Source organism: Monodelphis domestica, chromosome 4 (assembly GCF_027887165.1).
Source record: "Monodelphis domestica isolate mMonDom1 chromosome 4, mMonDom1.pri, whole genome shotgun sequence".
Classification (NCBI taxonomy): Eukaryota; Metazoa; Chordata; class Mammalia; order Didelphimorphia; family Didelphidae; genus Monodelphis; species Monodelphis domestica.
Window position 1 is genome coordinate 417,361,029 of NC_077230.1, and position 26,079 is coordinate 417,387,107.

At 53.5% G+C, this 26,079-nt stretch overlaps 2 protein-coding genes and 1 long non-coding RNA gene across 7 annotated transcripts; 1 reads left to right on the forward strand and 2 right to left on the reverse strand.

Annotated features, from left to right (window-relative positions):
- Window positions 1–2,174: 2,174 nt before the first annotated feature.
- Window positions 2,175–6,479, reverse strand: LOC100015166 (sulfotransferase 2A1-like). Its single transcript, XM_056825338.1, has 8 exons — window positions 6,360–6,479; window positions 5,678–5,782; window positions 4,903–5,052; window positions 4,492–4,700; window positions 3,715–3,841; window positions 3,516–3,610; window positions 2,928–3,108; window positions 2,175–2,793 (listed from the first exon to the last, which is right to left on the reverse strand). Exons 1-8 carry the CDS (start codon window positions 6,361–6,363, stop codon window positions 2,654–2,656), a joined length of 1,011 nt encoding a protein of 336 aa, XP_056681316.1. The 5' UTR covers window positions 6,364–6,479; the 3' UTR covers window positions 2,175–2,653.
- Window positions 6,480–7,388: 909 nt separating this feature from the next.
- LOC130458739 (uncharacterized) lies at window positions 7,389–9,698 on the forward strand. Its single transcript, XR_008918141.1, has 3 exons — window positions 7,389–7,690; window positions 9,281–9,331; window positions 9,570–9,698. It is a non-coding gene; the product is annotated as an uncharacterized LOC130458739 (long non-coding RNA).
- Window positions 9,699–9,971: 273 nt separating this feature from the next.
- Window positions 9,972–26,061, reverse strand: HPN (hepsin). Of its 5 annotated transcripts, none has more exons than XM_056825316.1 (14): window positions 25,626–26,061; window positions 24,864–24,967; window positions 24,094–24,198; window positions 19,153–19,254; window positions 19,013–19,054; window positions 16,357–16,486; window positions 16,144–16,266; window positions 13,400–13,440; window positions 12,986–13,151; window positions 12,623–12,813; window positions 12,428–12,523; window positions 11,988–12,130; window positions 11,530–11,694; window positions 9,972–10,409 (listed from the first exon to the last, which is right to left on the reverse strand). In XM_056825316.1, the coding sequence occupies exons 3-14, from the start codon at window positions 24,107–24,109 to the stop codon at window positions 10,371–10,373; spliced, it is 1,254 nt and encodes a 417-aa protein (XP_056681294.1). In that variant the 5' UTR covers window positions 24,110–24,198; window positions 24,864–24,967; window positions 25,626–26,061; the 3' UTR covers window positions 9,972–10,370. The 5 variants fall into 5 exon arrangements, with proteins under 5 accessions (XP_056681294.1, XP_056681296.1, XP_056681293.1 ...); XM_056825318.1 differs by having other exon boundaries at window positions 24,859–24,967; window positions 25,626–25,956; XM_056825315.1 differs by lacking the exon at window positions 25,626–26,061 and adding an exon at window positions 25,100–25,436.
- Between the last annotated feature and the right edge of the window lie 18 nt (window positions 26,062–26,079).

A 26,079-nucleotide genomic window follows, 5' to 3' on the forward strand; every position in this document is an offset into this window, starting at 1 on the left:
GCCCACTGTGGAGTGGGAGGAGTAAGATCCAGGCCTTCTCTGCCCCCCAGAGCTTGGCTAGCTGCCGGCCCCTCTTCTGGTCTCAGCCATTCACTTTTCCCTGTTCCTGTTCTCTAGGACGACCTCTCCGTCGCTGCTCTTTCCTACGCGTCTTTCTGCCACGCAAATGTCTCTTTCCTGCCCCTCTTCTCTTACCGATCTCTCCGTCCCTCTCCCGCCCTGCCCCTTCGCTCACCTGCGGGCCCTTGGACCCATAGAAGGGCACCTGGTCCCAGGTAGCCACAAACAGAGAGCGAAGCCTGGCCACGGGGGAGCCAGGAAAGGCAGCGGCCAGCTCTCTGGCGGCACGGCTAAGCAGACCGGGCTGCTGGCTCTCCCGGTACCACACCTGCCCTCTCTTGACCGTGGTCACATCGGCCCAGAACGGGGCCACGAAGGCCCGGCCATCGGCAAGAGGGAAAGCCCGAGGAATGAACTGGGACACGGGCACCTCAAAGGAGACCAGGCCGTTGGTGTTCACCTGTGGGGGTGATGGAGAAGTACAGGAGGCAGTGGTCAAGAAGGGACGGGCCGAAGGGAGAAGGTGTGACCATCGCTGCAGAAGGGACGAGGGGCAGAGGAGGGACGAGAACCCCGGGGCAGGAGGAGGCTTGCATCCAAGGGAGAGTAGAGTCAGAGGGAGGAGTGCAGGTTCACAACGGCGCTGGTGGCAGAGGAATCAGGGGGGATGGGAGGGTCATGATTAAGGGGGCTCCCCCACACTCACATAGACAGTTCGGTAGGTGACTCCATAGAGGCTGAAGGGTTCAGAGAGTTGGAACTTTGGGGAGAAACCATCATCTGCCCTGGGGATACTCTGGTCTCCATGCTCAGGGCCAAAGGGATACAGGAGGGTAGCTGGGGGTTCAGGGACTTCTCAGAGCCCAGAAACAGCCTCTTTCCTCAAGACTTTAAGACAGACTCCCTCCTCCAGGAAGCCCTTCCTATTTAACCACATTGCCCTAGCCACTCTCTGCAAGGTCTCCCAATCCTAAGCATTTGTGGACTGGTCGCACAATGGATCCTGGCCCTTGTCTGTTAGTTGCTATGAGCAAGAATCCTGCCCGTGCTTGTGCCCCTTTGTGTGTCTTGGCATTTCTGTCAGATCCTCCCTCCAGGACTGCGGTGCTCCCAGCCTGACTTTGCCCCCATCCCCCAGTAGATGGAGGCCCCCAGGAGTCAGGAGTCACTTCTCCTCCCACCTGGTTAGGGACTTTCCAAGAAAGTAAGTCTTGTTCCCCCCCTCTGCCCCTGAGCCCCCCAACATATCCAAGACGGGCTGGAGAGCAGACTCCCTGCTTTGCCTCTCAGTCCTCCTCAGATTTCCTCGTTCAGGGTCCCATTCTTCCCTGGTCTGGGGCCCCAACTCACCAGCTGCATCTTGACCCTGGGCCAGGGGCCCCTGCAATGCTGGGGGCAGCAGGAAGAGCAGAGAGTGAGGGGTGGGGGAGCTCTTGCTCTATCCTCTTTCTAGAGTGCTGATGCTTCACTCCCCCCCCACTCCCATGCCCCACTCACCCATAATCAGCAGCCAGAGCACCCCCATGGCCACCTGACCCTAGCTCCCAAGGGAGACGATTATATCCATCAGGAAATGGGGTGGGGTCACCCTGGGACTCGGGGTGGAGTTGGGGTCCTCGCCAGATGGCTCTCTGGCTTAGCTCAGCAGCTCTGCCTGCTGCCTCCACCTTGAAGGCTCATTTTCTATTGTTCCTGTGGCCCATGGGCTATAGGGGGCCCCTGGGAGGAGGGGCAGATCCTAGTTCCCATCAGCGGTGGCCAAGACAGAGCCAAGTGGGGGGAGGGTGGCGAAGAAAGGGGAGGAAAAGACATGTAAGTCAAGAGTCACAGGCTTGGCTATTAGAGCAACAGTGGACATCCACGGAGAGACGGGGATTTTGGATGGGAAATTGAGCCCGAGAGCTGCAACTCCTTGAGAAGACAGATTATTCCTAGATATATTCCTAGAGCCTAGGAAACCCACCGAGGCTGTTTGTTGAGTTCAATGGAGAGAATCTCTTGGGGGCGGGGGGGAGGGGGGGAGATGGGCTTAAAATTCTCGCCATGCTGGGGTACTGGGTGTGAATGCTGGGGCTGGGGGGAGAGGACGACAACGGAAGGAGGCAGAGTGCAAATTCTTCCATCCCTTCTTTATTTAAGATTTTCTAGAGATTTCCACAGACAGAAATGAAGGCACAAGATGGGAGAGGGGGTCTGCTGAGGCCAGGGGAGCCAGTTTGAGGGCCTGAGTAGCAGGGGAGGCCTGGATTATTATTTCCATGGCCATCCCCTCTCTCTCCACCCTCCCTCCTCTTCCTTTCTCTTCCCTTTCCAAAGAGCCAGATTTCTGGCTGCTTTTCTCCCTGCCACTCCTCCTGTGAGGTCTCAGGTTAACAATTAACTCCCAGCAGGATTTCGTGTCCTGGCTACTGATTTGGGGGAGGCTGGGGTGTGATGAAGTTCCAGAAGCTTCTAATCTTAGACAAAGAGGGGAGAAGGGTTAGCAGATTCCTTGGGCCCAGGCTTTCCCACCTCTACCTCTCTGGGGACCCTATCCCCAATCCCTGAGCAAGAAAAGGGGACGGGCCACTCCTAGTCTGAGTCTGTTGGGCGATCAATACTTCAGGGTCCCCTTGACCTCTGGGTCTTCCCAGGGGAGGTGGACGGGGAAGCCTTTCATTTTCTCCTGGTAAATCTGGCCAAAACGCTCACTCTGAGCCACTGTAAACAAATTCTTCCAATCACCAGTGACCCCTAGAGAGAAGAGAAGGCAGAAAATGAAGCCACTGTAATTCCATTGCTGAGCCTGGGCATCCTCCCATGGCATTTTCTCTTCCGCTCGAGTCCCTCCAGAACCCCGTCCCAGGCCATCCCCTCAGCCTCCCTACCTTTCCGGAAGAAGGTCCCCCGATCTTTGGCAACGTACTGAGAGGACATCTGGCTGAAATTGGACATGGGGTTCTCCTTCATTTTCTGGAAGCTACAATTGTCCACCACTTGCTCGAGGGCAGCGCTGCTCAGATGGACCCCCAGGAAGTTGGCGATGCGCTCTATGCTGCCTCGAATGTCCTAGAGAAGATCGAGGAGGAAGCTGGACTGAAGGGAAGCCTTGGGGTAGGGGCTCAGTGCTTCACACTAACCTGACCCCATCCCTGACTCCAACTCCAGGATCAGGCACCCACTCTGGCATGCCTCCTCACCGACCCAGTGAGGTCCATTCATCTCCTTACCTTTTTTTTAAAAATTAAATAAAACCCCTTAGAATCAATACTAAGTATCTCTTCCAAGGTAGACATGAGATAAGGGCTGGGCAATTGTGGTTAAGTGACTCACCCAGGGTCACACAACTAAGAAGTGTCTGAGGTCAGATTGGAACCCAGGACCCCTTGTTCTTGGGCCTGGCTCTTTATCCACAGAGCCACACGGGAAGTTTTGAGGGAGAGAGTGGGCAGATAGATGTCTGGGTTCAAAGTTACCTTCTTAAGCTCCTCATAGGTTACCAGCAGAAAGTTGCTCTGTTCTCTAAGTCCCAGCCAGCCTTTCACATGGTCAAACCAGGAGCCATAGGGCACTGGGGCAGGGGAAAGGAAGCTAGTTGAGTCAAACCTGTCGAGAGGCCTCCTCTCCAAGCCTCCCCCTTCTGCCTTCTGAGTCAGGAATCTGCCAACCCCTCACCGGCTCCACTGAGGAACTCCTCTATGAAGTCCTCCGAACTCTCTGCTTGTTTAAAAAATGTCATAATCTTGGAGAAGTGAAATAAGGAGGTGCACACGTCCCTCGGGTCTCGAGTTGTGTAGATGACCTGGGGGAAGAGCCAGAGACCAGGAGCCAGGGATGCCTGAGATTCTGGTGTCCCAGTGAAAACTAAAACACTTTATTCATGATCATTAGAAGTGAAGGAAGAAAAAGGTAACAAAATCAAAACCACATGCCGGGGGCCAATCAGCCTGTTCCAAAGCCCTGCTTGCCACCCATTAAGATGACTCTCAATCATTAAAATATTATATTTTTATTGTGGTGATTAATGTTAATTTTGACCCTGGGGGAGGCAGGAGAGGTAGAAAATTTGGAAGAAGATCCTACACAAGATGGTGGGGACTTTGGATCAAATGACTGAGGAAACAAAACTTGAATATATTAATTTTGTAAGCAATGCATGATGGTTGCCCAACAACTTCCTCAGCTTAGGGCTGGACTCTGACCTCAGCAGGAGGCAGATTTTTTATCTATTAAAAACCAATTAATTAAAGGGAAACAGTACAACATTAGCTAATTTGATTTCACCGGGCAGAGTGTCCTGGCTCTCACTCATTTAATATACGACGCTGGCCTCTCTTGGCCATCTTGCTCCTTTGTAAAATTAGGGAGTCGAATCTAGACCCTCTCTCACGTGCTGTCCAGCTTTGTCATTCTCCCAGGTAGGATGGGTGTCAGGATGCCTGGGTTCCTTACCTTGGCTCTGCTCTGAAAGAAACTTTTTGGGAAAAGCTGAATCGGGAGGTGTGAGGACAGCAGGCGGGGCTGAGCCCAGGTCGGTAGATCTTTCTCCTTAGGAGTTATTTCTATCCAAGGAGCCCGTTCCCAGGTGGGGAAAGAGCGGACCCAGGAAGTGTCTCCCATGGAACGAATGAGACTCAAGATCTCTACCATCCAGAAAGTACCTGAAAGCACAGGAAGGAAAAGAGACGGAGCCTCCCCATCTAGAAGCCACATGTTTCAGCCCTTTGGGCCCAGGGCCTCAGGGAACTGATCCATCGGTCCGTCTCCCTGGCTCCCTGTCGTCTCCTCCGCGCTCTCTTCCCAAGATCCCACCATGGCTCCTAGCCACCTGCTATGCACCTGATCCCAGGCCGGGAGCCTCACCTGACTTAGGGAAGGTGACATTGAAGACATCATCCTCTTGGACCTGGAACTCTTCTTCTACAAAGCTTAGGACTTCAGGAGAGTAAAAGTTTTCAGGAAACGGGATGTCCTTGTAGGTAAAGTATTTGCTTGGCATTTTCCCACTGGAGCCTGCAAGTAATGGCATGGACGTTCACAGGTCAGGCCAAGCCCCTGGCGCATACTTGGCTCTTCTCATCTGTAGAGAGCTTAGGGTTGGCTCTAATCAGTCTTGAAAATTTAGTCAAATCCTCTTACTTCAGCCCAGTTCAACCAGTCAGAGAGGGTAAAAAGAATAAACTGGATCTCTTAGTCCAGCCCAACCGGCCACTCTGATCCCCCCCAGAACCGATCTGACCCAGAAAAGAAGAAAAGAGCCCGAGTGGCCCTGGGAGAGCTGAGAGGGGCCAGCTTTTCTCTGCTTCCATTCAATAAGGGAAGGGGAAAGAATAAGCCTTTACGTAGCACTCACTTTTTCCCAGGTACTGTACTCGGCTCTTTTATAAATATCAGCTCATTTGATCTCACGACAACCCTGCAAGGCAGCTGCTCTTATTATCTCCAGTGAAGGAGACTGAAACAAAGGTTAGGTGACTTGACCAGGTCATACAGCTAATAAGTATCTAAAGCTAGATTTGAACTCAGGTCTAGCCCTAACCCACAGTCCACGGTGCTACCCAAACCAGCTGCCTTTAATAAGCCCTCTTCTTAGTCCCAGAAAGTAGAAGTAAACTTAAAAGGAGAACTTCCCAAGGACCTGAGGAGGCTCCAGAGGTAGTCCACCTCGACCTCCAAGAGCATTCTCGTGATAATATACCAGGCCGGCGGTCATCCATCCTATGCTTGAAGACCCCTAGGAAGTCTGGGGTGGGGAGAGGGAGAGGAAAGGCGGCTGCTCTGGGTTTGGACAACTCACATTATAAAAAAGCTTTTCCTCTCCCACTCATTCCTCCTGGTCCTGCCCTCTGGGACCAAGATGATCCCAACTAAGCTCCTTTTGGATGGCCTTTCAGGCATTTGAATCCAGGTCCCTATAAGGAAAAGCTTCTCAGTACTTTCAAGAGGTCTCAGATAAAGTCTGTTGCCTTAGAAAATAGAGGGTTTCGGGGGCAGCTGGGTAGCTCAGTAGATGAGGAGCCAGGCCTAGAGTTGGGAGGTCCTGGGTTCAAATCTGGCCTCAGACACTTCCCTGGGCAAGTCACTTGACCCCCATTGCCTAGCCCTTCTCACTCTTCTGCCCTGGAGCCAATACACAGTATTTATTCCAAGATGGAAGGGGAGGATTAAAAAAAAAATAGAGGGTTTCCTCTCCTTGAGGTGTTCAAGGGCAGAGGCTGGATGACATTTGGGCCGGGATGTTGTCAGTGGAATGGGTTCGCCTCTGGAGCCCCTTCCTTCCTCTTTCAAAAAGCAATTCATTCATTCATTCACTCACTCACTCATTAGGAGGCATTTGAGAGAGGGGTCCTGGCTGCTCCCAAGAGAAGCGCCCCGCACCGGTGTCTCACTGGGCCCTTTGAGCTCCGAGGGCTCAGGGTTCTTGGCACTGTAAGGGGTTCTCTAAAAGGCTGGCCTGGGCCTGGATCACTCAAGAGAAGCCCCCCCCCCATGTAATTAATCCCAAAGAGATTTACTTAATTCGTTTACAAAATCTAGAAGAGTAAAGGTAAGAAAACCAGAGAGAGGCTAGGGTAAGATATCGAGGCTACACGCGAAGTATTCTCTCCCACCCCGGCTCAACCCAAGCAGGCCCAATTAGTCCTTAGCTGCAGGTGCCTTGGCCTTGTGCCCAGGTTCTGGGGGTGCAGGGGGCCTCTCTCAAGAGGGCAGGCCTCTCCGGAGGCTAATCCCTTCAGAAACTGCAGGAAAGGAGTCGGCCTTTTTCACTCACGTCAGTCCAACGGGAGAGAGTTAAAAACAGTCACACCAAGTCTAAGGTCTCAGGTCCTGTAAACAGATTCTGGGACGGACGGGCCTCCAACTCAAACTTTGAACTCCAAAAGTCCTCTCCCACAGGAAGTGGTAACTCCCCCCTTTTTTTTAAACCCTGACCTTCCATCTTGGAATCAATACTGTGTATTGGCTCCCAGGCAGAAGAGCGGTGAGGGCTAGGCCATGGGGGTCAAGTGACTTGGCCAGGGTCACACAGCTGGGAAGTGTCTGAGGCCAGATTTGAACCCAGGACCTCCCATCTCTAGGCCTGGTTCCCCATCCACTGCGCTACCCAGCTGCCCCCAACTCCCTTTTAAAGACACTTCTTTTGCGGCACTTCCTGTACCTTCCTCTTTTACATGAACTAATTACAGCTAAAGCTTTGCTTAGGACTGTCCAGGGGGCGGTCGGTCGATTCTGATTGTCACCCACTACCGTCACACACTGCACCCCCCCCCCCCAAGCCTAAGTGGGGTGTTTTCAGGCAGGTGAAAGTCCATTAAATCTCCACCCTCAGGGGAGAGTCCATTTTACTTTCACAATCAGGGGAGAGTTCATGTCATCTCCACCGCCCAAGTCAGATGGTTTCTCTGCTCACCCAGCCAGCCAATGGCGTGGAACAGCCCTAGTGACGTCACGGATCCCAGGCAGGCTCCTCGGTGATGGGCTTTGCCTGGTCCCCTGCCTGGTAGACCCTGCTGCGCAGCCACACTTGTTACAAGCTACCCCCCCCCCCCATCCTTCCCCTTCCGGTCTCCATCTTAGACCGGGAGGCAATAGGCGGGAAAGGTCGAGGCAGGCTCGGTGAAGGAGGTCTGGAGTCGGGCTGGTTGTCATGGTAGTCTGGCCCATTTGGGGTGCGGTGTCTGAGGTCACGGGGAGGCCTTGGGCCCCTGCAGCTCAGCCCTGCCCCCAGCCCCGACCTGGCCAAGGTGCTGGGCATCCCCCCAGCCCAGTCCAGTGCTCACAGGCAGGCCTTGGGATCCCCAAGCTAGAGTTGGATGGATGATAGACAAGACAGATAGCACGGGACAAACGAGGGGGGAAGAGAGGAAGGGAGAAGGGAGGGAGACAGAGAGGAGAGAGGAAAGGAAGAAGGGGGAGGGGAGGGAGGGAGAAAGAGAGAGGAAAGAAGGGAGGGAGGGAAGAAGAGAGAGGGAGGAAGGGGGAGAGAAAAGGAGGGAGAGGGAGGGAAGAAGAGAGAGGGAGGGGGAAAGAGAGAGGAAAGAAGGGAGGGGGAGAAGAGAGAGGGAGGAAGGGGGAGAGAAAAGGAGGGAGAGGGAGGGAAGAAGAGAGAGGGAGGGGAGAGAGGGAGGGAGGGAAGAAGAGAGAGGGAGGGGGAGAGAGGGAGGGAGGGGGAGAGAAAAGGAGGGAGAGGGAGGGAAGAAGAGGGAGGGGGAGAGAAAAGGAGGGAGAGGGAGGGAAGAAGAGAGAGGGAGGGGGAAAGAGAGAGGAAAGAAGGGAGGGAGGGGGAGAAGAGAGAGGGAGGAAGGGGGAGAGAAAAGGAGGGAGAGGGAGGGAAGAAGAGAGAGGGAGGGGAGAGAGGGAGGGAGGGAAGAAGAGAGAGGGAGGGGGAGAGAGGGAGGGAGGGGGGAGAGAAAAGGAGGGAGAGGGAGGGAAGAAGAGGGAGGGGGAGAGAAAAGGAGGGAGAGGGAGGGAAGAAGAGAGAGGGAGGGGGAAAGAGAGAGGAAAGAAGGGAGGGAGGGGGAGAAGAGAGAGGGAGGAAGGGGGAGAGAAAAGGAGGGAGAGGGAAGGAAGAAGAGAGAGGGAGGGAGGGAAGAAGAGAGAGGGAGGGGGAGAGAAAAGGAGGGAGAGGGAGGGAAGAAGAGGGAGGGGGAGAGAAAAGGAGGGAGAGGGAGGGAAGAAGAGAGAGGAGGGAGGGGAGAGAAAAGGAGGGAGAGGGAGGGAAGAAGAGAGAGGGGGGAGAGAAAAGGAGGAAGAGGGAGGGAAGAAGAGAGAGGGAGGGGAGGGAAGGAGGGGGAGAGAAAAGGAGGAAGAGGGAGGGAAGAAGAGAGAGGGAGGGGAGGGAGGGGGAGAGAAAAGGAGGGAGAGGGAGGGGAGAGAGATGGAGGGAGGGGGAGAGAAGAGAGATGGAGAGAGGGGAAGAGAGAGGGAGAAAGAGAGGAAAGGAGGGAGAGGGAGGGAAGAAGAGAAAGAGGGAAGGAGGGGGGAGAGAGAGAAGAGAGATGGAGGGAGGGGGAGAGAGAGGGGGAGAAAGAGAGAGAGGAAAGAAGGGAGAGGGTGAGCTGTAAGAGCTTTTGTGCCAGGGACAGTGACAAGAGCCAGGAACACAATCACATACTGCCTTTCTCTGCTGCCCCCCAGAAGTTTCTTCTGTTCTAAATGAGGGAAGACAGTTCATCCTGGGGAGCTGACAAGGGGTGGGTGGGGAAGGCACCCTCAGCTAGACCCAGGTGTGTCCCCCCAGGAAGGAGGAGGCAGCGTGTGGTGGCACTGCCAGGGATTTAAGGCTGCTGAGGTGAGGCAGGGAAGGACTCTCGGGAGCCATGAGCTGGTCAGGTTTGAAGTGGGCACTCACATAGGTGTCCCCAGGAGGGTTCTGGGATCTCAGTACCCTGGTGGTGGGGTCTTTGGGCCCCCAGGGGTGTCCCGGGATCTCAGAGCCCTGGCTGGGCTCCGGGTGGCAGGGGGAGCCCCCCTGGGATTTTCAGGGGTTTGTGGCCGTCTGCTTTCACAGAGCTCTTCTGAATTCCCAGGTGTCACGAGGCATCATTGTGGACCTCCCCTGCTGGGCAGTGAGCTTGGGGTTACTGAAGCTGGGCTCACCCAGCTGGTCGGTGTGAGGTTCCTGGTTTTTGTTCTTAATCCTGGAGCATGAATTCACAGAGGGAGGGAGGGAGGGAGTGGGGGGGGCTGGCCTGGCCTGGGTGTATTAGTAATCAGAGTCTCAGGAGGATTCCAGGCAAGTGCGGTTTATTACTCTTCTCCAAAGCAGAAACCTATCTGGGATACACTGGAAGCCTGTGAGATTCGTTGCGGTCATTCCAGCCCCGATCCAGGCCCCGCTTCCGGGTGGGAGGCTAATGCTTAGACGCAGGACCTCGGTGTTGGGGTGGGCAGCGTGCTGGGGGGGCCGGCTTGAAGAAACCCCAAGGCACTTCTAATCAAAACCAGTTTTATTATCCAAAGTAATCACGGAACGTTTCTGGGGACAGAGGGCAGGCCGGGCCAGGGCCCGCACCTCCCAAGAGAGTATTTACATGGGGAGGGGCAGGCAGGACTCTTGGGTGGACCTGAGTGGGGGGTTGCCCAGAGGAGGGCAGGTCCTGGGCCAGGGATAGCAGCAACATGTACGGGATGGGGGGGCCAGCACTGACCTGGTTTCCCCCTCCCCATCGCCTCCCTGCCCTTGGGAATCCTCAGGCCCCCCTCGCCTTCCAGAGGAATCCAGGATGGGGCTCTTGGAGCCATGGACTGTCCTCCACTGCTGAGTGCTGGGGAGCATCCCAGGATACGGAAGAGGAGGGGAAGCAGGTCCCCAGGGGAGAAGCAGGGGGTCAGAGCTGGGTCACTATCCCACTGTCCTCGGAGTGAGTCTGGGGAGAGAAGGTTAGACAAGGGTAGCGTGCCGTGCCGTGCCGTGCCGTGCCGTGCCGTGCCGTGCCCTGCCCTCCCGGTCCAGGCCTTCTTCTCTGTGAGACTCAGCTGGACGTGCTCCCCCCCCCGCCAGGGGCCGGGGGAGCCGCCAAGCCTCGCCCCTGTGGTGCTTATGTGGGCGACGGACGTAAAGAAATGGGTGTTTTCCAGACTCAAACAGGGCGACACGAGGTCCGAAGGGAGACGACGACGCTATTCCCGCGCGTCTACACCTCCGGCCTTATGGCCTTTGCCTGCGTGGCCCGCCGTGCGTGGGATGCTTCCCCCAAGGTTCTGTTTCTCCCAGTTGTGACCCAGCCCGCTTCCTCTTCCCTTGGGCTCTACTTTGTTGATAGCCTACATCTGGGGTGCGACGGTACCCCCCTTAAGGGCAGGGACCTGCCATAGTGCCGACACACGCTAGATGCTTCATCAGTGCCTCTCACCGGATCAGAGAGCCACTCACACACACTTTCTTGGTCCATCAATCAGCAACTTTTCGTTGAATCTACCCCAAACCTGAAAACACCCCGACTGAGTACGGAGGAAGGGAGCTCACAGTTTGGGGTTGATTCAGTGACATGCTGATTGATAGACACAGAAAGTGTGATTCACACTTCACAAAAGGGAGGATGGACAGAAATGGGGGGCACAGTGGATGGAGTGCTGGGCCTCGAGTCAGAAGGACCTGAATTCAAATCCAGCCTCAGATACTTCCTAGCTGTGTGACCCTGGGCAAGTCACTTCACCCTGTTGACCTCCGTTTCCTCTTCTGTCCCATGAGCTGGAGAAGGAAATGGCCACCCACTCTAGTGTCTCTGCCAAGAAAACCCCAAATGGGGTCATGAAGAGTGGGAAAACGCAGCCGCAAGAGAGACCTGCACTGGGGCAGGGGCCGGAGAATAGAGAGGAGGGGCTGGACCCACTGGGCAGGTGGAGGAACGCTTCGAAGGCTGCTCTGGCCCCCATTTCTCCCAGGTCTCCCTTTCACTGGGCCTACTTAAGCGGGACAGGAGGGGGCAAACAGGGGGTTCTAGGAGGGGCGAAGCTGCTTTTGCGACTCCCCCCCAGCCTCAGTACCTTCATGGCTCGGTAGATCCACTCCTGGTACTCTCCGACTTTTGTGTAAACTCCGGGCTTGTGGGCGAGGGCACAGCCTGTTCCCCAGCTCACTATGCCACACAGCCTCCATCGAGGCGTCCTGGAGATACTGTCCTCACACACAAAAGGGCCCCCGCTGTCTCCCTGCGGAGGAACAAGCAAGCTGGAGGCCGGGAAGCCTGGGTTCCTTCGGGAGGCCTGGCGGGCGGGCGCGCTGATAACTCTCTTTAAATGCTCTTCCTTCTCCCAGTTTCAGGGTCTCCCATCGGGGCAAAGGATCCAGGCTCTCGGCTTCTCTTGACTGGAGATTTTTCCCACCCCAAAAAAGGCCAGTTTTGGACAAGGGGTGTCAAAACCTGACAAAGGCCCCCGGGGGGATGAAGGGGAGCATGGGGGAGGGGGGCTGGCGGGTTGGGCCTTAGGGCGCAGCTCCCCACCTGGCAGGCATCGATGCCCCCCTCGGTGTAGCCAGCACAGAACATTTTGGGTTTGATCTGGTTCCCATAGAAGTCGGGGCTGTTGCAGACGGCGTTGCTGATAATGGGGACTCGGGCTTCCTGTAGCATATTCGCCTGTTGGCCTGCAGGGAAATGAATCAGCTCCATCTCTTGTTTTAACCCTCCCCTCCCGTCTGGAATCAGTACTGTGTGTCAGCTCCAGGGCAGAAGAGTGGGAAGCGCTAGGCGGCGGGGTGAAGTGACTGGCCCAGGGTCACCCAGCTGGGATGTGTCTGAGGCCACATTCGAACCCAGGACCTCCCAGCTCTAGGCCTGGCTGTCCATCCACCGAGCCGCCCAGCTGCCCTTCCTTCTTACTTTTCAGACGGTGGGGCCTCCCCTGCCCTCCCACCTTGGAGTCCGGGACCGTCTCCACTCACCATAATACTGAGTGTTTCCCCAGCCGGTGACGGTGCAAATCTTCCCATCCACCAAGGCCTGACCAGCAGCTGGGAGGCACACGGGCTGGATGTATTCTGTGGGGGGAAGAGCCACGCGGCCAGTTTTCTGCGGCCGCCCCGGAGCCAGCATCTTGTCCCCCGGCCCTCCCCGGGTGGGCCTGTGGGCGCGCTCACCCGTGAGGGGCAGGGGGCTGGACAGGTGCACCAGAGCGATGTCGTGACTGTTCTCTTCACTGTTGGGGTCCCGGAAGGGGAGGTAGCCTCCGTGGTACACCACGGCCTGGACCCCAAGCTGGAGTCCCTGGGTGGACGCCTGGGCCACGGCGCCCGCAAACACTCTCCACCGCGACACCACCCGGTTCCGCCTAGTGCAAGAAAGAGCGGGATAGCCGCCTCTCGGGCCGGCCGCGGGCCTTGGGAGGGAGGCGCCCACCCCACAACACCCCGCGGGCTCTAGGCTGGGGGCCGCAAGGGACCCCCCGACACGCGGCTCCGTTTCCTCCTGCCAGCCCCGGGCCTCACCAGGAGGGCACTCACTCAGGGAAGCAGTGGGCAGCGGTCAACACCCAGTCTCCGGACAGCAGGGACCCCCCGCACAGGTGCGACCCATCATAGCGCAGACTGACCTGCCACGGCCAGCGGCCCAGGCTGGCGTCTCGGCCTCCCACAATCCGGTCCACGGGCAGCTTCCTCCGGCCACAATCTAGAGACACACATGCTCAGGCCGCCTCACAGACTGCGCCCTGGGGAGAGGAAGGGGCCCCCGCCCTCAGGGAGGAGAGGCAGCCCTCGCTCTCCTGATCTCTGAACGGCCACGGACCCGCTCCCTGCCTCAGTTTCCTCTGCTCCAGCGCACACAGGCCAAGGAGCCAGCCGCTCCAGACTGATTGTGGAAGGAGGGGGACGGGGAGGGGAGGTCTGTGAGGAGGACACCCCTGGGGGGCTGCTTACCTTGGCAGAGGGTGGCCAGGAAGAGGCCCCTGGGGCAGTCACTGTCAGAGAGAGAGGGGAGCTGGTGAAGGGGGCCGGGACAAGGGGCGCGGGTCCCTCCTGATCGCCTCAGCGCTGCCCGCCAGCCCCGCCTCCCTTGCACGTGGGCCTCGTGCACATCCGCTCGCATGACTCCCTGCCTACGACTTCCTGTACGTTTATGTGTCCTTAATAAATATTGATTAAGCATCTGGCGTGAATTAGACGGTCATGGAGGAGGATAAAAAAGAGGAGTAAGAAATAATCCCTGCTGTCCAGATGACCGTACAAGGGGCAGCTGGGTGGTTCAGTGGCTGGAGAGCCAGGCCTGGGTTCAAAACTGACCTCGGGCACTTCCCAGATGGGTGACCCTGGGCAAGTCACTCGACCCCCAGGGCCTAGCCCTTACCTCTCTTCTGCCTCGGAACCAATACACAGTATTAATTCTAGGCTGGAACGTGGGGATTTAAATTTTTTTTTCATGAGATGCCAGTCTAGTAGAGGAGAGAACACACATGCAAAGATGAATACAATTAAACTGAGACGAGCAGAGGAGAGAGACAAGCAAAATGCTAGTTTAGGGGAAGGAGAGTTCATTTCCTGACGGGAGATTTGGGTGGGCAGGAGGGAAAGGCGTCTGGGAGCAAAGGCGCAGAGGCAGGAAAGAATGAGAACCAGTTTGAGTAAGCAGGCCATTCTGTGGCTCCACCTCAAGTAGCTTAGGCTCCAGCCCCCTGGCCAGAGTTGAGGAGAGAAGTCAAAGCTGATGTTAGAAGGTCGGGTTCTTGGCCTTGCCACATTTGACAGCCTCTTTGAGCCTCAGCGTCCTCATCTGCAAAGTGAAGATGGCCCAGCTGATACCCAAGGATGCTTGTCACTGTGTCCTATGATCCCTGCAGAGGTGGGAGCCAGCTTTCAAAAGGGGAGACGAGGCTGTGGAGGGGACAAGATCAGCACCAACAGGAATAACTGAGTTATTCAGCAGCAGCGGGAGCTCCCAGGGAGAAAAGGCCCGCTTTTATGAGATGGGCAACCTCTCTGCAATGGAATGTCATCAGAGAGAGAGAGAGAGACACACACACACAGAGGGAGAGAAGGAGAGGGAGAGGGAGGGAGAGAGGCAGAGAGAGAGAGAGAGAGAGAGAGAGAGAGAGAGAGAGAGAGAGAGAGAGAGGGAGAGAAACAGGGAGACGGAGAGAGAGAGAGAGAGAGGGAGGGAGAGAGAGAGAGGGAGAGAGAGACAGAGAGAGAGAGAGAGGGAGAGAGAGAGAGAGAGGGAGGGAGAGAGAGAGAGAGAGGGAGAGAAACAGGGAGAGGGAGAGAGAGAGAGAGGCAGAGAGAGAGAGAGAGAGGGAGGGAGAGAGAGAGAGGGAGAGAGACAGAGAGAGAGGGAGAGAAAGAGAGAGGGAGAGAGAGGGAGAGGGAGAGAAAGAGAGGGGAGAGGAGAAGAGAGAGACAGAGAGGGAGAGTCAGAGAAAGAGAGTGTCGGAGAAAGAGTCAGAGAAAGGGAGAGAGTCGGAGAAAGAGAGGGAGGGAGAGGAGAGAGGAGAGGGGGAGAGAGAAAGAGGGAGAGGAGGAGAGACAGAGGGGGGGAGGAGAGGGGGAGAGAAAGAGGGAAACAGAGGGAGGAGAGGGGGAGGGGCAGAAAGAGAGAGGGACAGAGATAGAGAGAAGGAGGAGAGACAGACAGATAAGAGAGAGGGAGAGAGAGAGGGAGGGGCTGAGAGAGAGAGAGATGCCCAGGCCACTGAGCAGTCAAGCAGCTTGCCCAGAGGCACATAGCCAGGATATGTCAGACTGTCAGACTCAGGCCTTGATGCCAGATCTTCCTGCCTCCCAGACCAGCTTTCAATCTATTTTCTCATGACTCCTTCAGGTGGTTATAGGAGCACTGGACTTGGGGTCAGGAGTCTTCTTAAGTTCAAAGCCTGCCTCGGACACTTACACTGGCTGAGTAAGCCTGGGCAAGTCACTTAACCTCTATGTTCCTCAGTTTCCTCATCTGTGAAATGCGGATAATCATGGCACCTATCTCCTAAGGGGTAGTGTGAGGGCCAAATGAGATACTGTGCAGGCTGTTCTGATGATGATAATGAAAGGAGGAGCCATAGCAGGAACAGGCAGAAGAGAAACAAGACTACAGGGGTATAAAGTCTGTGGGCCTAACTTTGTCTGCAAGCATTGGCTTAAATGGGCCTGTGGGTTGATAGCTATATCTGTGTATTTGTGCTTATCAGCTAGAAATGTAGCACCCTTCCCTGTTTAGCTACTCCTTGGCCCTATGTCTTTTTTTTTTTTAACCCTTACCATCTGTGTTAGAATCAATACTGTGTATTGCTTCCAAAGCAGAAGATAGGGCTGGGCAATGGGGGTTAAGTGACTTGCCCAGGGTCACACAGCTAGGAAGTAACCTGAGACTAGATTTGAACCCAGGACCTCCCATATCCAGGCATGACTTATCCACTGAGTCACCTAGGTGCCCCCACCTCCCCATGACCTTCTTTTATTTTTTTTTAAATCCATACCTTCCATTTTAGAATCTATATTGTGTATTGATTCTAAGACAGAAGAGCCATAAGGGCTAAGCAATGGGGGTTAAGTGACTTGCCCAGGGTCACCCAGATAGGCAGTGGCTGGGGCCAGATTTGAACCCAGGACCGCCCCCCCCCAGGCTTGGCTCTCCATTCACTGAGCCTCCTAGCTGCCCCCTCCCACATCCTTCTTACCATACAGAGATGACTTCTGACAGCCTTCGAGCATAGGGGAGCCTTTCTTCATCCACACAGAAGTAGCCTGATGTGCCATTTGTTCCAAACACCCGGACGTCCAACTCCGAGTGGGTCAGAGACCTGTGAGGCAGAGGGGTCAGGAACAGCAGACTGGTTCTCCCCTGGCCTCAGTCTCCTCCCCTCACAACTCCTACCCCTACTCAATGGTACCTGATGAAGCCCATCTCCTCACAACTCAGACTTGCCACCCTGGAATTCGCCCTGGAGGAGCAGAGCAGCCGCCATGTGCCCTCGGTTCCGTCAAACACAGTAAGCCGCATGTCTGCCGGACTCACCTGTACTGTGGGGGCAGAGGGTGGGGGGAAGGGTAACAGGCCTGGTGATTAAAGGGTGTGTCGAATTCACTCAGCAAGAACAAGCTGGGAGGCCACTAGCTCCCACAGGCTAAAGTGAAACCTCTCAGATCTCCAGGAATGACCTGCTCGGGCCGCCCTCGGCCCTGTGCAGGCGGTCTGAGCCCTAACAGTGCCAGGGCGCTAGCTGTACTGCCTGGCTAGCCCAGGACTATCTTTGGCTCGGCGGGCATGCCCTCTTCATTTCTGGACATTCTGAAGAGGTGAGTGTAATAGAAAAAGAAAGATTTAGAGGGCAGAGGACATGGGCCCACATCTCAAATCTGCCATTTTCTACCTGTATGACCCTAGGAAAGTCATTTCCCATTTCTGAGCCTCAGTTTCCCCTTCAGTAGAATAAGTCTGTTGGCCTAAATGGCATTGAAGGGCTCTTGGAGCCCTAAATCTGTCCCTTTGTTTGTTTTTAAGCTTACTTTCTATTTTATTTATTCTTTTCTTAAACCTTTACCTTCCATCTTGGAGTCAATACTGTGTATTGTCTCCAAGGCAGAAGAGTGGTCAGGGCTAGGCAATGGGGGCTAAGTGACTTGCCCAGGGTCACACAGCTAGGAAGTATCTGAGGCCACATTTGAACCCAGGACCTCCCATGTCTAGGCCTAGCTCTCAATCCACTGAGCTACCCAGCTGCCCCCTTACTTTCTATTTTAGAATTGGTACTATCAGTTCCAAGGCAGAAGAGTGGTAAGGGGTAGGAAACTGGAGTTAAGTGACTTGCTCAGGATCACACAGTTAGGATGTGTCTAAGGTCAGATTTGAACCCAGGACCTCCCATCTCAAAGCCTGGCACTCGATCCATTGAACCCCCTGCCTGCCTTTCTAACTCAGTCATCTTACGATCATAGGACAACTATCTTACCCGTATCCTATTAGTATGTCTAGGAGGACACACATTTAGGGGAAATTTGGAATACGTGGACTTTGTAAGGAAAAGTCTACGGACTGAAAGTCATTTTATTCGGTTGAGTATGTGAACTACATTATGGAGAGCTTGTTGTCCTTTCTAAAAATCATCATGTTTGGCTCGGTTAGCAATGGGAAGGTTTAGAAAAACTGGGGTTGCCTTTCCCCCTTCATTTGACAAGTTTATGTCCTCATTCTTCTCTTCCTTGACCCCAAGGCCTTCACATTTCTGCTCAGGCTGAACATATAATTTCACTGGAATAGGCGATTCACTCCCAATGCTGCTTTGAGGGTTGCCTGGGGACCCGAAGGGGTTAAATGGCTCCCCTAGAGTCACATATGGGCAGCTAGATAGTGCCATATTGCACAGAGCACCAGGCCTAAAATCAGAAAGATTTAACTTATGAGTTCAAATCTGGCCACAGACATGAGTTGTGTGACCCTGGGCAAGGCACTTCACCCTGTTTGCCTCAGTTTCCTCTTTTGTAAAGTGAATTAGAAAAGGAAATGGCAAACTACTCTAGGATCCTTACCAGAAAAACCTCACATGGATCATAAAATTGGATCTCAGATATTTTCTAGTTGTGTGACCTTGAGCAAGTCACTTTACCCTGTTTGCCTTAGTTTCCTCTTTTTTTTTTGTTTCCTCTTTTGTAAAACGAGTTAGAGAAGGAAATGGCAAACCACTCCAGGATCTTTGCCAGGAAAACCTGAAATGGGTCATAAAATCAGATCTCAGATACTTTCTAGTTGTGTGACCCTGAGCAAGTCACTTTACCCTGTTTGCCTTAGTTTCCTCATTTGTAAAATGAGTTAGAAAAAGAAATGGCAAGTCATACTAGTATCTCCCAAGAAAACCTCAAATGAGGTCACAAAGAGTCACATATGGCCACACAGTTAACGTGTCAGAGGCAGGACTTGAACTCAGGTCTTCTTGATTCCCAGGCCAGCCATCTCACCACACTATGCTTATGCTATCTTCATCGCTCTCTTCATCGATTTTGAAGTAGATTTGATCCAAGTTCCTCAGCCTGGTCCATGCCCTTCCTACTCTGGTCTCCCCATTTCTTTCTCCTTCCGTCTTGTTCCAGCTGCCTCTTAAGAAAGCCCAGCCCTGCCTCTAGCCCTCCGCTGGTGTCTTTCCTCCATTTACCCCCCATCAAGATGCTTCTGCTAAGTTTTCGCTTGGATCTGAGAGACGGGATGTCCTGGGAGACAAGCCAGGGCTCAGGGCTCAGAAGCCCCGAGTGTGAATCCCAGCTCCTTCACCTGGCGCTCTACGAAGGCTGAGTCGTCACCTGTAAAACAGGCACGAAAGCCTATCTGTCCTGTGTCTGGACTGTTCTAAGCATGGAAGGACACAAAAGCCATTGAGCACCTCTCAAGCGCTAAGGAGAGAAGGGCGATTGCCCCGAGGGCTCTCCAGTCCTTCTCTTGCCCGGAGGGGCTTTTTCTTGGGAATCCGCCAGTAGGACTGAAGGGGTCTCCCCCAGGGGCCGGGTCTCCGCCTGCCCGGGAGTCAGTGGGGGCTCCGTGTTTCGTGGCACACTCACCCGGGTAGAGCACCTCCTGGTCACTCCTCATCACCACAGTCACTGTGAAAAGGACAGAGATGAGGAAGGGGCTGACGGAGCGGGAAGCAGGGGAAGGAGAAGGGGACAGGAGGGCTGGGAGGGGGAAGGGGCTGTCTCACCAATGGCCCAAGAAGCTGCTCCAATCCCCGCCAGGAGCAGGATGGCCCCTGCGATGAGCGCCACAATCTTGGGCAGAGACCAACACTGAACCTTTCGGCCACCTACAAGCAGAGACAGCGCGAGCGCCACTTGTTGCTCATTCCATGCTCTCGCCCTCTCGCGTCCTTAGGGGGTGCCCTCGGCTGCCTCTACGGAGCCCTCCCTCCCTCCCTCCCTCCCTCCGCCAGCTCTGACCCCCCCCTCCTCTCCTCCCCCCCCCCCCCCCCCCGCACATGCCCTGTTTCCAAGGGGATCCTGAGAGCCCTGGGAAAGTGGTTGGGTCGGTTTCCCTGAGCCCGCAGCCCTCCCAGGAGCCCAGGTGTCCTTTCAGGAAGCTCCTGGCCCTCCTCCCTCTCTCCAGGCTCTGCATATCCTGCTTGCCCCCCCCCAACGCCCCCCTTGGGATGGGGGACAGGGAGGGGTGGAGAAAGGAAAAGGGCCTCTCTGGGCGAGCCTGGTGGTCAGTGTGTGCGGAAGACGGGGGGGGGGGGGGGGGGGGGGGGGAAGGGAAGGGGGTGACGGGCATTAGCCACCTCCGCCCTTTTCCTTGGCACCCCAGTGATTGGTGGCCATCCTGCAGCGGGCTTTCCTGGGGCCCTCCCCAGCCCGGCTCCCTCCTGGCCTTCTAGTGAAGCCTGCCCTGGAATGGGAAATCTCCGAGAGCCGGCGACCTTTGGCCGTATCCCCGAGTCCCCTCTCCGGCTGTTTGCTCTCAGCCAGCTCCCGCAGTTCTCTCCTTCCAAGCCAAAGGCAAGGGGGGTGGGGGGGATGGAACCCTTATCCAACAGGGAGCAGGGACCAGCCCGTCACCCCCTCCTGCACCAGGGCCTCTCCCCTCCACAGAGGGCATGTGCCTAGGACCGTGCGCCAGGGCCGGGAGGCCCCCTCGCCTTCTCCCCAGATGACACCCCCCATTCTGGCTAGCCAGTTTCTCTTTCTCCCCCTGGTGGCCACATGTGGCAATGGCAGGATGATTAGGGGAATGCCTCTGCTCTTCTGCCCCTTTCAAAGAATTCTAGACTCCCAGAATTGGACCGGTCCGAGAAGTCACTCCCCACCCCCACCCCCGGCATCTCCTTTATTTCCAACTTCCCGAATAAGCAGTCGAAAACTTTCAGATTCTTTTTATCGTATCTGATCCAATTTGATATAAAGTTGGAACAAATAAGATACAAAGTATATTTTAAAAATCCTTCAAGGGACCAGTGGATAGAATGATGGGTTCAAATTCGACCTCAGACACTAGCTGTGTGACCCTGGCTAAGTCACTTAACTCCATTTACCTCCATTTCTTCATGTGTAAAATGAATTGGAGAAGGAAATGGCAAACCACTCCAGTATCTGTGTATAATAAAGACGGTATATGAATGCGAACTTTGTAGTCTCTTTTTAAAAACTCTTACCTTCTGTCTTAGAATAGATATTAAGTAATCAATAGTAATTAGTAAATAGTAATCAATAGTTAGATTCTAAATAATAGTAATTAGTCAATAGTAATAGATACTAAAAATAGCAATTGGTAAATACTAATAGATATTAATTAATAATAATTAGTAAATAGTAATCAATAGTAATAGTCTAAATAATAGTAATCAGTCAATAGTAATAGATACTAATTAGTAAATAGTAGTCAATAGTGATGGATTCTAAATAATAGTAATAGATACTAATAATAGTAATTAGTAAATAGTAATAGATACTAATTAATAATAATTAGTAAATAGTAATCAATTGTAATGGATTCCAAATAATAGTAATCAGCCAATAGTAATAGATACTAAAAATAGTAACTGGTAAATAGCAATAGATATTAATTAATAATAATTAGTAAATAGTAATCAATAGTAATAGTCTAAATAATAGTAATCAGTCAATAGTAATAGATACTAATTAGTAAATAGTAGTCAATAGTGATGGATTCTAAATAATAGTAATAGATACTAATAATAGTAATTAGTAAATAGTAATAGATACTAATTAATAATAATTAGTAAATAGTAATCAATTGTAATGGATTCCAAATAATAGTAATCAGCCAATAGTAATAGATACTAAAAATAGTAACTGGTAAATAGCAATAGATATTAATTAATAATAATTAGTAAATAGTAATCCATAGTAATAGTCTAAATAATAGTAATCAGTCAATAGTAATAGATACTAATTAGTAAATAGTAGTCAATAGTGATGGATTCTAAATAATAGTAATAGATACTAATAATAGTAATTAGTAAATAGTAATAGATACTAATTAATAATAATTAGTAAATAGTAATCAATTCTCAATTCTAGATTCTAAATAATAGTAATAGATACTAATTAATACTAATTAGTAAATAATAATCAATTATATATTCTAAATAATAGTAATAGATACTAATAATAGTAATAGATACTAATTAATACTAATTAGTAAATAGTAATCAATATACTCTAAGTAATACTAATCAGTCAATAGTAATAGATATGAATTAATAGTAATATATACTAATTAATAGATGCTAAATATCAGTTCCAATAAAGAAGAGCAGTAAAAGCTAGACAATTGGAATCAAGTGATTTGCTCAGGGTCACATAGGTAGGAAGTGTCTGAGGCCACATTTGAACCCAGGACTTCCTATCTTCAGGCCTAGCACTCTACCCAGTGTGCTCCCTACTAGCTGATATTAGGTGGGAGCACTTCTTGGCAGAACTAGGATTCTTGCTTCCAATCTCTCACTTTCCACCAGTAATCTCTCTTTACTATAATCACATACCCTAAAAGCTGGGAAGTTGGTCTTCGCCACTTTGTCTAGGGTCACCTTCCTTTTTTTCAAAGACAAAAGAAAGAGTTCTCTGCCACTCTTGTTCTTCTCTGGGACCTTCGTGTAGGGCCTGTCATCCCTTCTGGTACCCTAATCCAGACCAAGTACTCCGGCCACGCTCCTTGTCCCGAACAATCCTTTGGGGGTTCTGGCCTCCAGCCTCTTCACATTTTCTTGCCTTTACCCTCTTTCCCAGTGTCTCTCTCCCTTTCCAAACCAGCCTCCCTTAGTTTAAGTCCTAAACAGAGCTATGAGAACTTATTTCTGTATCGCTCTTTGTATTTTGGGTTTCTTCCTGTGTTCCTGCCCATCTGCTCGGAAGCTTGGCCAAGGGTCAAGACCTTGCTTCTCCCATCAGACAGGAAGCTCCCTGAAGCCTGGGGCCATGTGTCTTCTCAGTCAGAGAAGGGGAATTTTGAAAAGGCCCAAGTGCCTCTGCTTTGGTCCATTTTTCCCACTCCCAACTTCAACAATTTTGTGCCTTGAGTACTCATTCTTCAATCAATTCATGTTAGCTGGGAAATCGTTCAGAAATTCAAACTTAGAGGGATGCTTCTTTTTCTAAATGGGGGAAAAGGAAGGCAAAGAAGAGGATGTAGGTTGTAACCTTAGATTTTGTGCCTCTCCCCCCAATCCAAGGCATCTGCTTTTGTCCAGAGTTGGCTCTCTTACTTCCTAAGTAAGAAAACTGGGGTTGAGGCAATGATATGATCCCAGTAAATGTCCCTGCCTATCTGGACCTCAATTTCCTCTTGTATAAAATGAAATTATTGGGGGGGGGCAGTTAGGTGGCTCAGTGCATTGAAAGCCAGACCTAGAGGCAGGAGCCCTGGGTTCAAATATGGCCTCAGACACTACCTAGCTGTGTGACCCTGGGCAAGTCACTTAACCCCCATTGCTTAGCCCTGACCACTCTTCTGCCTTGGAACCAACACACAGTATTGATTCTAATTCAGAAGTTAATGCTTTAAAAAAAGAGAAAAGAACACAAAGTTTGAGTGGGATGATCTCTAAGGTCCTCTCATGGTCTAGTCCTATACTCTTCAGTCTTGGGGTTTCTCTTATCCTAAGGTCTTGCTCTCTGACTTCCCAGTCTGAGTTGCTTCAAATAAGCAGCAGGAATTAGATGGCCCTAGAAAAGGCCAAGGTCGAGGGAGAGACAGCAGGAAACTTGAATCTGGGATGGGTGGGAGGACCAGGATACCTGGACTCTGAAAAGGTGTCAGAATGATCCAGAGGAGGAAATGGGGTTAGGACTGACTTGTTTAAATAGATATGGGAAGAGTATCATCCCTTTTCTTAGAACAAATGTTTATGTACTTACACTTGCTTCTTTGACTTGGATAGTATTTCTAGTTCACAAATATGGAAAAAACTATAAAAGTATATATGTATACTTCAAGAGGGAAGGGTATACTTTCTTGGATTCTTTTTCTAGATCACCGTTTCCCCACTCTTCTCGGTAATTCAGATGGAGGAACCAGAAATCCCTCCTTCAGAACTGGAGGAAAATGGGGAATGGCTGGAAATTGGAGACTTGGGTCCTTTATGGTCAAATGCCTTAGGAGAGTGGAATCTGGGCAGATTCTCAGAATGAAGGATTCTCAGAATCCTGAGATTCTCAAGTCAACCTGTTGTTAACATTCAAGATGGAAGGGATTTAAGGCATCTGTGAAGAGATCACGTATTTCTGGGGGCAGAAGGTGGAGAGAGGAGGCAGGGCAGTAGCAAATGGGGAAATTAAGGCACAGATGAGGGAAAGTTTTGAGGGATATTGAGAAGAATAGGAGGCAGATTGTGTAAGAACTTAATGGATGACCGATTAATGTTAACCTGGCAAAAAGGTAGAGGTAGCTTTGGGGGGAAATTGGGGAGAGGATGAGATGGGTAGAGTGAGGAAGCTGGATGAGCAGGGGGGCAGTGCTGGGGTGAGACCCACATCGGGAGCCTGGAGAGATGGCTTCTGATGGATGGGAAGAGAGTAAGACTGAGAGATTTGGAGAAAAGAAAGCCAAAGGATGGGAAAGGGAGAAGGAAAGGAGGAAAACACTAGGGTGAGGGGAAGGAGAAGGGGCAGAAGGTAGGGAAGACACTTACTCTCCTTCTCAGCCATGTCACCACCTTCAGTTAATGATTCCCCCAGTGAACAGTGGTGGCTGTGGCAGTCGGGCCTCCCCCCTTGGGGAGAGAGCCAAGTGAGACCTGTGGGGGAGACATAAAATGGATGGGGTGGGCCAGGAACCTCTTTGGTACCTGCTCGAGGTCCTCAGTTCTCTGAATTTCAGCCCCCCCCCCCCCCCAGGACCTTCTCTGACCCAGCTGGGCCTCTTGCCCAGAGCATGCCGTGATCACGGGCTGGCCAGCCTGCCAGCTCAGAGGATCAAGGACACAGGCAGGGGAATTGACCAGGGAGACAGGGCATCGGGGCCCTAGGAGTAAAGAGGAAGCTCGGGCTGGGAGGAGGAGGAGGAGGTGCCAGGCAGGACACCTAGGGGACCAGGCAGCATCAGTGTTCCCAGGGGCTCCCTGTGGGTCGAAGGGGATTGGAGGTACCTCTGCTCCCCAGAAGATCAGGGGCGGGGAGATGGATGCCGGGTCTCTGGGGAGTGGGGTGGGGAGGGGGCAGAGTGGGCAGGAGTTGCCCTCGGAGGCCAGAGCAGACGGGATTGGAGAGAGAAAGCTGGAATTAGATGGTCCCAGGAAAGGCCGAAGGGCCAGAAGGAGCCCGCAGGAAGCCTGAAGCTGGGGATGACTGAGGGCCGGGTAGGAAAGGCAGGTGGCCCAAGGAGCCAGAGGAGGAAATGGGGCCTCGGGGCAGCACCAGAGGAGGAGGGGGAGGGCAGCTTGGAACGGGAGACTTGCCTTACCCTCAGGGGTCCGTCCAGCGGGATCTCTGAGCTGTTCTCCAGTTTCTAGGGGTCACAGTTGGACCCCGGCAGGAGCATGGTGTCCCCAGCTGGGGGCCAGGAACCTGGGTCCCAGGGAGGGGAGAAACAACAGCAGCCTTGAGCTCAGCCAGACTGGCTCACCTGAGGAGGAGGGGGCTGGGGGGTGGGGGGAGGGGAGGGGAAGGGGCGGGAGGAAGGGCGGAGAAGAACCTGACCAATGGGAGTGGCCGCTGGTGGAAGCCACCTGCCTGTTCCCCCTGCTGCCCCAGGACACAGCTAGAGAGGGCTGGCTCTGGCCGTGGGCGCCTCTTCTTTCCTCTTCTTTTTCTGCCTTGCCCGGGGCTCCCCACTCCCACGGGCGGGCGCTGCTGCTGGCGCCGGCCCTCTGGGGCTCTGGGCTGAGGTGGAGGTTTGTGTAAACACGAGGGAGGAGAGGGTGGGAGTGGCTGCCGAACTCTGGGCGGGCCGGGATGGAGGCCGAGGGGCACTGGCTGCTCGGGTGGGCCCGGATGGGTGACCGCACCTCGGGCTAGGCCCGAGCCCCAGCAGTTGTCCTCTGCCCCCTGTGCCCTCCCGTTTCTGCTTTCCCACAAGTCACGGGGTCTGGTTTGCTTTGGCAGCGCCTCCCTCATGGGGCAGCCAGCGACCTCTGGAGCCGGGGAAAGTCCTGCGGCCACGGTGGGGGCCCGAGGGAGGGAGGGGGAAGGCCGGGTCGGGATTGGGGGCCAGCCAGACACAGACCTCCCTGGAGACGCCGAGACACCCTCGACAGGCAAATGCATTCCTCTCAGTCACCCGGTGGGGAATCACATCCATGGGCGCCAGCTCCACAGCGCAGCGCCAGAAACAGCCCCTTCCGCGGCCAACTCCATCCTCCCACCCGGCTCCATATGTATTTTCATCACACGGTCTCCGTGAGCGCACACAAATACCCGTCTGAGGATGGGGATGGCCAGGATCAGACTCTACGGAGGCTCGGAGGCCGGCCCCGTCCCCGACATCCTCCCAGCCTCAGCCTCTCCGTCCGAGGCTCCAGCCTCATCTCCCTCCGCTGCCTCCTGGATTCCTCAGAGGCCCTTCGAGCCAAGAACCCTGGAGTCCAGAGCCCGAGGGCCGCGCTCCTACTTGCCACCCTCCCTCCAAATCGCTCCATTTGTTTGTTTCCACTTCCGCCTCTGCCTCTCGCCTGTGGCCC